The 9115-nt window shown below is 36.7% G+C and overlaps 1 protein-coding gene across 3 annotated transcripts; it reads right to left on the bottom strand.

Annotated features, from left to right (window-relative positions):
• Positions 1-791: 791 nt before the first annotated feature.
• LOC121997216 lies at positions 792-5170 on the bottom strand. 3 transcript variants are annotated; one of them, XM_042551511.1, is made up of 13 exons: positions 5026-5155; positions 4863-4950; positions 4697-4783; positions 4351-4484; positions 3800-3858; positions 3652-3706; positions 3498-3542; positions 3130-3169; positions 2850-2896; positions 2664-2771; positions 2530-2577; positions 2299-2418; positions 792-1163 (listed from the first exon to the last, which is right to left on the bottom strand). In XM_042551511.1, the coding sequence occupies exons 2-13, from the start codon at positions 4942-4944 to the stop codon at positions 1101-1103; spliced, it is 888 nt and encodes a 295-aa protein (XP_042407445.1). In that variant the 5' UTR covers positions 4945-4950; positions 5026-5155; the 3' UTR covers positions 792-1100. The 3 variants fall into 3 exon arrangements, with proteins under 3 accessions (XP_042407445.1, XP_042407444.1, XP_042407446.1); XM_042551510.1 differs by having other exon boundaries at positions 4863-5167; XM_042551512.1 differs by lacking the exon at positions 3498-3542 and having other exon boundaries at positions 4863-5170.
• Positions 5171-9115: the final 3945 nt, after the last annotated feature.

Genomic DNA, 9115 nt, shown 5'->3' on the forward strand with positions numbered 1-9115 from the left:
ATTAACAATCATCCTAGTTGTAACTAAGTAAAACTTCTTGTCTCTTACTCTTTCTTTATGTTATTATTTTGTTTAAACTAATAGTGTGTCCTTGCTGAGTAGAAAGCAAGAGATTTGTTTTAAAATTGTGCTTGCAAGCTATTCACCCCCCTCTAGCCGGCCTCACCGGGACTTATATTTGGTTTACACAAGATTAATTTATTTTGTTTTCAATATTAGTTCTTGTAAGAAATTTCTTTGCCTTCAAGAAGGAGAAGAGATAGTGGGATTCCAGGGATGACTCTCCCAATGAGTTATAAATTGTAAAATAGGATGTTGAAACTTTTGAACCTCGTGAAAGACCTATGCTTCCACTGTGTAACTAAAATTCTAACCAAGCTAACTCTTGAGTTTAAGATTATTCAATTTTGGATTACGGTTATTCACTCCCTCCCCTCCCTAGCCACCACATTGATCCTACATTATGGTTGTGTCATCGTAAGAGATGACTAAAAATAGTAGCTTTTCCTCTAGTTCTGATTCTCATGGACAGTGCTAAAAAATCCATTGACTAATTTTAACCACAAAAAACTAATAACTATTAAACTTGGGAGTTATGTTGATCTAATCTAGATGTTGCCCTTGAGATAGTTTCTTCCATTTTGAGAAAAAATGGTATGACTCTCTAGATTCCATTTGAACAAGATTTCCAGAATATATCCGCTCTCCAACAGAGGTTTGAATGAGAACGAAATCCCTGTTTCCTTTATAACACCAAAAAAAACAAATGTGTCTTCCTTAATCTTGAGAAGTAACAAAAATTGCAAGATGTATAATGCAGACCATAGAGAAACAGGCTCATGCTTCCAAGTTTGTATGCTAAATTTGACCTAACATGCACCCATGCATTATTGTGCAAATTCCAAGAATCCTAGGAACTATGGATTTCACTATTGAAAATTCATCACCATCTAGGGTTTTCTAAAGTACTCCGAACAGTGATCTCAAGTTCTCAAGATATAAGAATATTACCATGCTATTTAGGAAGTCATGAGCGGCTACATATATTTTCTTATTGTGAAATGTGAACAGCTTCATACACATAATCCATAGAATGCAGCTCAATTTGCCAGCTCTACTTTGTACTCGTTGCCACATTGACAGTTGATGATATATGAGAGGTTCTGTAAAGAAATATGAAATAAATAACAGCAGGAAAAAAACAATGAAAACGATGAAAAACAAAGAGGAGGCTCTTGAGAATCATAGTCAAATGTTAATCTAATATTAACTATTAGATACCCTAGAAAAAGACATGATTTGATGCAAAAGAGGAATAGCCAGAACACATGGGGGGTTTGATCTCTACTCAGCTTATTCTGCATCGAATTTCACAATCATGTGCTTATGTTCAGAAGAAAGCGTTTAATGCATATAGATGCTTTTGATGTTCAGAATGTAGCTCTGGAAGCTGACGGTGGTCAAAAGGATCCACTAGTGCTTGTCTTTGCTTACAACTTTCGGTGTTGAAAAGGGCTGTTGGAGTTTCTTCATACATTATTTTAGCTTGTTGCTTTCTAGTTTTTTCTGATAGAAAGCATGTTGCTTCTCTGCAATGCCAGGAGAGTCGGAGATGCATTTGCTGCTAATGTTTGCTACATACGCGTCATAAGGTGAAATTTGTTGTGGCTCACTTCAACCAGATGCACGTTTTGGAAGAACTGTTTTCCCCAATTGAATGTAAATTTGTCTACCTTTGTATACTAAAATCTCTAAGGTTATGCTTAAAAAAATATTTTGAGGGTCTTAATAAGGAGTTCTGGAAGATAGGGTCTTTTTGTGACTAGATCCACCTTTAAATTTTAGGTCTCCCAAATTCGATCTTTGATCTATCACATTTTTGTTGAGGTTCCATACACTTTTTTTCTTTTCTCCCTATCCTAAAGCTAAAGATCTGAAATGAAAGAATTGAAAAAGGAGGGATAAAATTTGAAATTTGAGTCATGTAGAATTGTATCTCTAATTTTATTCATTTCTTCACATATCAATAGCTAGAGTATAAAAAAATGAGAATGATAAGGCATCTGGGAATAAACTATTAATCTCTATCAATAGGCCATCAACCTTGCTTACCTTCTAGGTCATTTTCCCTATTTTTTATCTAATTGCTATCATGTCAATCACAGCCAACTTAAAACACATACTGCAAGGAAGAAAAGTGGAAATTGTATTTTTGTGCTAAGTTACAAGAATGAGGAAAATAGGGGGAAAAAATGAAGTCTGTCATAAGATGATGGAGAAAAAAATGTAACCAAATACCTTCAGTTGATCGATCCGTGCCTCTAGGGACTGCAAATACTCCAGTTCCCCAGCTTTATCAGCCTTCACAGAACTGTATTCATTCTCCAGGGCTTTAACAGCCATTTCCATAAGTGCAGACTGCATAAGGACAACAGTATTTGATGCACACAGAAAATTTGCTAATGTACGACCATGTAGAAATATAGCAGTGAGAAGGGTAGAGTGGCATCAGAGATAAATTGCACTCACAGGAGTTGACTGCATCTTACTATTCATCTGCTCAAGTAGCTGCTGCGTCTGTTAAATAAAAGAAACTAATACACTTACTTCCTGAAAATTGTACTAATTAACATGTTTTAATGATGCCAGTCAAAATACAATACCTTAACTCTATCCTCAATAATCTGTAACTTTTTTATCTCTAATTCATCTAGCTTCATTTTTGCAGATTTCAGGTCTAAGTCACCGCATCTTTCGGTGTTTTCATCACCCTGTTAACAATGAATTGATCATGTAAGATGACAAAGTGAATGAAGAATGAAACAATGAAGTAAATGAAAATTTCAAACCATATTCTCAGAACTCATTTGCATCCAATGTGCAGCATTTTTATTTTCTGCACAATGAATAAATTTACAGGGATCAATTGAAGAAAAGATAGAACAATTTGCTTTCTATTTTTATATCTCCTAACTGTTCATCTATATTATATATTGAGGTATATATGATGCAAGAGTATGACTATATTATATATAGTTTCTATTTTTACTGGAGGAAGAAACTATATTGATGTAACAATTTGATTGTTTGTAGAAGCCCAAGAAAAGACTTTTTTTGTAATAACCATACCTTTGTCTAGAAATATTTCTTCTTCTGCACTACCCATGCCCTAAAAAACACCATTTAGTTAATTAGTTGAGAATTTTTGCTGAAACTTATAAGCACTGTGAAATGCTTAATTTATTTAACACTGCAAAAATTTGGTTTTGTTATTTTATTAATTCAAAAGGAGGAAGTAGTTAAAAGGTTAAGTTATAAATGCTATGTCAAACTAAGGTAGAAAATTCAAAGTTAAACAGTTTAGGCTTGTAAACATTGAACCAAGTCCAGTTAATATATAGCAAAATCAATGATTCAATGGAGCATTAACCATAAGTAATAGAAATTTGAGAAGTTAAATGTGGATTCCCCAGTTGTGAAATATCATAAAAACTTACCGATGTTGGATCTTCTATCATAAGCATGTATGAGTTGTACCACTCCTAATCGCAGGATAGGAAAAAAAAATCTTCTCAATAATTTTTTTTATCATTGTGTTCACATAGAAGAAAGATTAGATAAAAGAGCTCTGAAAGGCTAGTCAGCTGTAACCTGTTGTTTCTGCACTTTGAGGTTCAATTCTTCAGAAATATTTCCATAGTGCAATCTATTATGAGAGATAGATAAAGCATAGAATATAGAATTATAAAAACCCGTTGATCCTTTGAAAAATGCACATCCCAGTATAATAAATGCACACCTTTTCTCTTTCAGTCTCAATAACAAGTTGGCCACTGCTTGTTTGAGAAGTTCCACGGTCTACAATTCAAGCATATATCAAGCTACAAATTAACATGAAAAATACAGTGACCAAGCATTTCATGTCACTGTTGAAAGTAGCTCTTTTTATGCATTGTTGCCTAAATCACTAAATAATCAAACTTGTTAATATGACAAGAAAAATGTTGAAATATTATTTAGTCTGCATTCAGGGGCACATATTAACAATAAAACTAAATTCAGACGAAATGCAGATCATATCAGATAAAGTATCTCTCATACTGAGCCAAATCTACATTACAAGTACAGGAGAAGAGCTGAAAATTACTGCGCTCGCATTAAGGAGCTAAGAATTACCAATTAAATTAAATTTGACCAAATTTAAAGAAAATGGCTAATAAAACAAAATAACGTCAGAATTGCTTATCCTAAAACCTGAAGGAATGGTAAGTTTAGTAATCTATGTTATGATGTATGAATCGAGCTCTGTATATTCACATTTGTGTCTAAGTTCTGGGGTAGATTAATTACCTGAGACAGGCTACAAGACTCCGCCTCCAGAAGAGACAATTTCCTTTGCTTCTCTGTGATCTCGGAGCCAATATTAGCCTTCGCCTTGAGCATCTCCTCCGCCTCATCATTCAAACGCTTTGTTTCTGCTTTCACTACAAGAAACGTAGAGAAACAAGTACAGGAACTAGTTAAGATACCTCGGTGAGCAAGATCGGATTCACATCAGCTCAAGGAGGAAAAGCCTTTTTTCAAGCGCCTACCCGTGCTAACCCTAGGCCTCCATCACTTTCTTTGAAGAATAAATCAAAGAAAAAAAGAACGAGGAAAAGAAAGAGTTGGTTAAACGGAAGAGGATAGGGCATACCGGAACTGATATCGGTTTCCAAGGCCACAATGGCGGTCTTCTGTTTCTGCTCTTCCACCGATCTGTTGGCCGCCGCCTCCTCGATATCTGGGTTACCGACGACGATTTCAATCTGGGTTGATAAAAATGCAGAGGGGAATAGTAGATGGATGATAAACTAACTCACCATTCATCTGCGATCTCAGCCTTTTAACGTTCTCCAGGTATTCCTCCATTTGAGCGTCTTCTGTTGCTCCGTACTCGATCATCAGTGCCTCATTTGGAACGATCCACGAAACTATCAAACGAATGAAAAGCTAAGAAAAAGATAGGAAGACGAAGAATCGTACTGCTGATGAAATCGTCTAAGCAGAAAGAAGAGAAGTGTGATTGAGAATTAAGAGAGGAATGGAAGCGAGAGATCGTTCCGTTGGTTTTCTGCGTAGCGGAGTTTTTTACTTCGCACCCTCATGGTTTAACTGCCAGAGTTTTCCACGATTTACTTTTTTGCATAATAACTCTCAAATTTTAACAATGTAATATCTTCTCTAATTTAGAGCAGTATAAAATCATATAACAACTTTCGACAAAACTATTATACGATCTTAAACTACTTTAATTCAAAAGCAAGCATTTCTATGTGTTCTTTATAAACCTTTGAAATAGTTATATGTCTTTCTTTTTTAATTTATATGAATTTAAATTTATATAATATTTTTAAAAAATTATTATTCAATATAAATTATTCCAGAGTCGCTGTATATATATCTTTCTTTTAAATTTAAACTAATTTAGTACTACATAATAGTTTTATTTAAAATGACTATGTAGTATCTAAATTATTTTAAATTCACAGATAAACACTTGTATTCCTTAAACTCTCTAAACTATTTTATCTTTCTTTTTCAATTTAAAACAGTTTAAAACTATATAATAATTGTAAACAAAATATTATAATAACTTAAACCACTCTAAATTCACAAATAAACATTTTGTACATTTGTTAGAGATATAAAATTCATTACTTTTCATATTGAAATAAATATTGATATATGTAGTAAACTGTTATATAGTCTTAAAATGATTAAATTCACATAAAATAAAGTTACGGAATAACATTTTTTTAGTGCATATATATTAAAATTATAAAGTTAATTTTTTTCTACACATATATCAGAGTTACTGACCCGTAGTATATACTAGTGTATATACTATATCAAAATTATAGTTACTAGTCCGAGCTATAGAAGGTGAATAGCATCGAGTTGATGTGTATAGAGGAAACTTAAAATCAAAACAACATCATATGCATAATTCTAAGATTTTACTTAGTTCACCGCTTCTCAAGATGACTATTCCAAGGCTTAGTCTAGATCTAGTGATCTATCACCATTAAATCTTCTCTTCTCAAACATCTTCCAAAAATGAAGAAATCTTTTAAAATATATGTTCTTACAAAACAATACAATAAAAATACAATACAACTTTTAGATTATCCCCCCCCCCCCCCTTCCCCTTTATCCTTCTCAAGGTTGAAATGATGTTTTTTTACTTTACTAGTTAGGCGGTACGTAGGATGTGTAGGTGGCATTCCATCACTTTCGGTGAGATCCCTATGAGATCCTTTGGAGACCATGTGAAGATGGTTCCGCATGAGGTAGCTAATCAACTCTTCTTTCAACTTGAGACCCAACTCCCTTGAAACCCGAGTAACTTTCACTACATCCCCTGTGACAATAACCATTGCTTTTATTTCTTCTTTAATTAGGATGACAAATTCTCCTCCCCTTCTTCTTTAATTAGGAAGGCAAATTCTCCTCCCCACACCAAGTGAACCTCCCCACCCTTGCTCGTTTTGCTGACCTAGGTGGTTTCTAGGTGGGCCCTCTTTTGATACGTGTGAATGACCTCCACATCACATTTTCTAGAAGCTTGTTATTCTTTCCGTACTTCTCCTTACTTCCTACTATAAGGAATTTGATCTTCTGGTGGTAAGAGGAATCATTACTTGCAAAGCACTAAGGGTCGAGTGGTCCAAAATAATATTATATGTTGAAGGAGTGTCCACCACCATAAAGATGGTCATAATCGTCTTTCGTCTGAGCTCTTCCCCTAATGAAACATGCAATTTGATTTGTCCCAGCGGTTACACTGTATTTCCTAAAAATTCAAAAATGGGAGTGGTGATAGCTAAAGGTCATCCACCTTTAACTACTCCCTCATCTTTTCCATAACGGTCAGAAAGAGCACATTGACTTAACTTTCAATATCAACAAAGACTAGTGATACATCATAATTGGCCACCATAGCATAGATAACCATTGCATTATTATGGGAGTTAATTACCACCACTAAATTATTGGTACAAGGAGTACCACATGAACCTATATTTTGATATATGGTCAATTTAAAGTTAGGTTATCTTGTGATTTGATAAGGGTGACAAGTGTACAGGTGTAGAAACTTGACAAAGGATAAGTCTTGATAGAAGTGATGTGTGTTTCTTGCATGATTTTAGTGTTATTTTACATACATTTTGTGACATTTTATGAGGAAATTTTACATTTTCACATATTTCTTTTTATTGTTTTACTCTTTTAGTTTGAAGAACTACTCTTTATATATTTTTGTTGATAGGATGCATATTAGGAGTAAAAGTGGAGTCATAAGGCTTTGGAATGGGGAATCAATGCAAGGAACATGCTCTAGTCGTGTCTCATGACACGGGAGTATTCCTCTGGCCGAAGATAAACCAAGAATGGAGCAAAAACAAGGCTTATAGCGATTGACATGGGTTGGTCGTTCTCCCAAACACAATTGTATCCCATCAAGAACTCGCTAGCCCCAAATGCTCCCTTGGCACTGTTGGTGCAATATTCCCTAGGCCAAGGTTGATCTGGTTGACTGAGCTTGAATTTGTCCAAGCTCGAGTCTTGATGTTTGGGTTTCGATGTTTGAAAATACATGGAGACAATATATGGAGATTGCAGGTGAAAGACCTAGTGAGTGACGCTAGGCAGTTTGGAAAATCCTGGTGAGTGAAGCTAGGTGAAGTCCTAGTGAGGGAAGCTAGGAAGAAGGAAAGTCCTGGTAAATGAAGCTAGGCAAAAGGAAAGTCCTAGTGAGTGAAGCTAGGCAGAAGGAAAGTCCTGGTAAATGAAGCTAGGCAGAAGGAAAATCCTAGTGAGTGAAGCTAGGCAAAAGGAAAGTTCTGGTGAGTGAAGCCAAGCAGAAGGAAAGTCCTAGTGAGTGAAGCTAGGCAGAAGGAAAGTCTTGGTGAGTGAAGCCAGGCAGGTGAAAGTCCTAGTGAGTGAAGCTAGACAGATGAGAAGTCCAGGTGAGTGAAGCCAAGTAGTTAGAAAATCCTAGTGAGTGAAGTTAGGTGGAAGTCCTAGTGAGTGAAGCTAGGCAGATAAGAAGTCCTGGTGAGTGAAGCCAGACAGTTGGAAAAACATAGTGAGTGAAGCTAGGTGGAAGTCCTAGTGAGTGAAGCTAGGCAGATGAGAAGTCCTAGTGAGTGAACCTAGGCAGAAAGGAAGTCCTGGTGAGTTAAGCCAGACACGAGAAAATCTCAGGTGGATCAAGGCTGATCGGACACCTGGTATTGGTAAGTCCAAGTGGGTCAAGGTTGACCGGACACTTGGCACGAGGAGAAAGTCCAAGTGGGTCAAAGGGATTGACCGGACACTTGGTGAGAGAGTCCTAACAGGTCAAGGGTGGTCGGATGCTAGGCATGATGTACCAATAGGTCATGGCTGACCGGATATTGGTTTAGGGGACTTTGGACTTGGTTTTGGGCAAAAACCATGAGCTGGATCGATCAGCCGATCGATTGGCTCATGCCCAATCGATCGGCTGATCGATTGGGTGAGTCCCCACGACAAGCCTCCTCCCAATCGATCAGTGGATCGATTGGGAGAAGCTCGCGATCGCACAGGACAGCTCTGGATCAATCGGCCGATCGATTCAGAGCCTCCAATCGATCGCCCGATCGATTGGGAGCAGTAATTCTGCGCGATAAGCCCTGGATCGATCAACCAAGAGCACAGAGGCGCTCTGGATCGATCGGTCGATCGATCCAAAGTCTCCCCAATCGATTGGGAGCAATCCAATTGATTGGGATTTGACCGTTGGCGTTGTTTTTAACCATTGGCGAGCGTTTCTCTCGGCAGAACTTCCACGGCTTTCTCGGCTTTCTTCCACATGACTACAAGTGATTCCTCCATAGCTTTCTTCTCCACTCTCACGCCAATTCTTGAAGGATCTTGGAGGCACGTCCAAGTCAAGAGGCGAGAATACAACAAGAAGATGAAGCTAGGGTTATGGTTTCTTGTGTAAATCTTGTAAGCTTTCCCTTGTATTTGCTTCTCTTTATTTCTTGTTGTATTGAGAGTGTTGTAAGACTTCTCCACTTTCGGTAGTTACTGAGAAGGAGTGTTT

Source organism: Zingiber officinale, chromosome 6A (genome assembly GCF_018446385.1).
Source record: "Zingiber officinale cultivar Zhangliang chromosome 6A, Zo_v1.1, whole genome shotgun sequence".
Taxonomy (NCBI): Eukaryota; Viridiplantae; Streptophyta; class Magnoliopsida; order Zingiberales; family Zingiberaceae; genus Zingiber; species Zingiber officinale.

What these genes read in the sequence shown, in the direction of transcription:
- LOC121997216 (XM_042551510.1), bottom strand. Translation starts at nt 4,944, where the DNA reads ATGATCGAGTACGGAGCAACAGAAGACGCTCAAATGGAGGAATACCTG. An exon ending in AAATGAGTTCTGAGAATATG is followed by an intron (nt 2,772 to 2,849) that starts GTTTGAAATTTT and finishes CATTGTTAACAG; the next exon opens with GGTGATGAAAACACCGAAAG. An exon ending in TTATTGAGGATAGAGTTAAG is followed by an intron (nt 2,578 to 2,663) that starts GTATTGTATTTT and finishes TTTATTTAACAG; the next exon opens with ACGCAGCAGCTACTTGAGCA.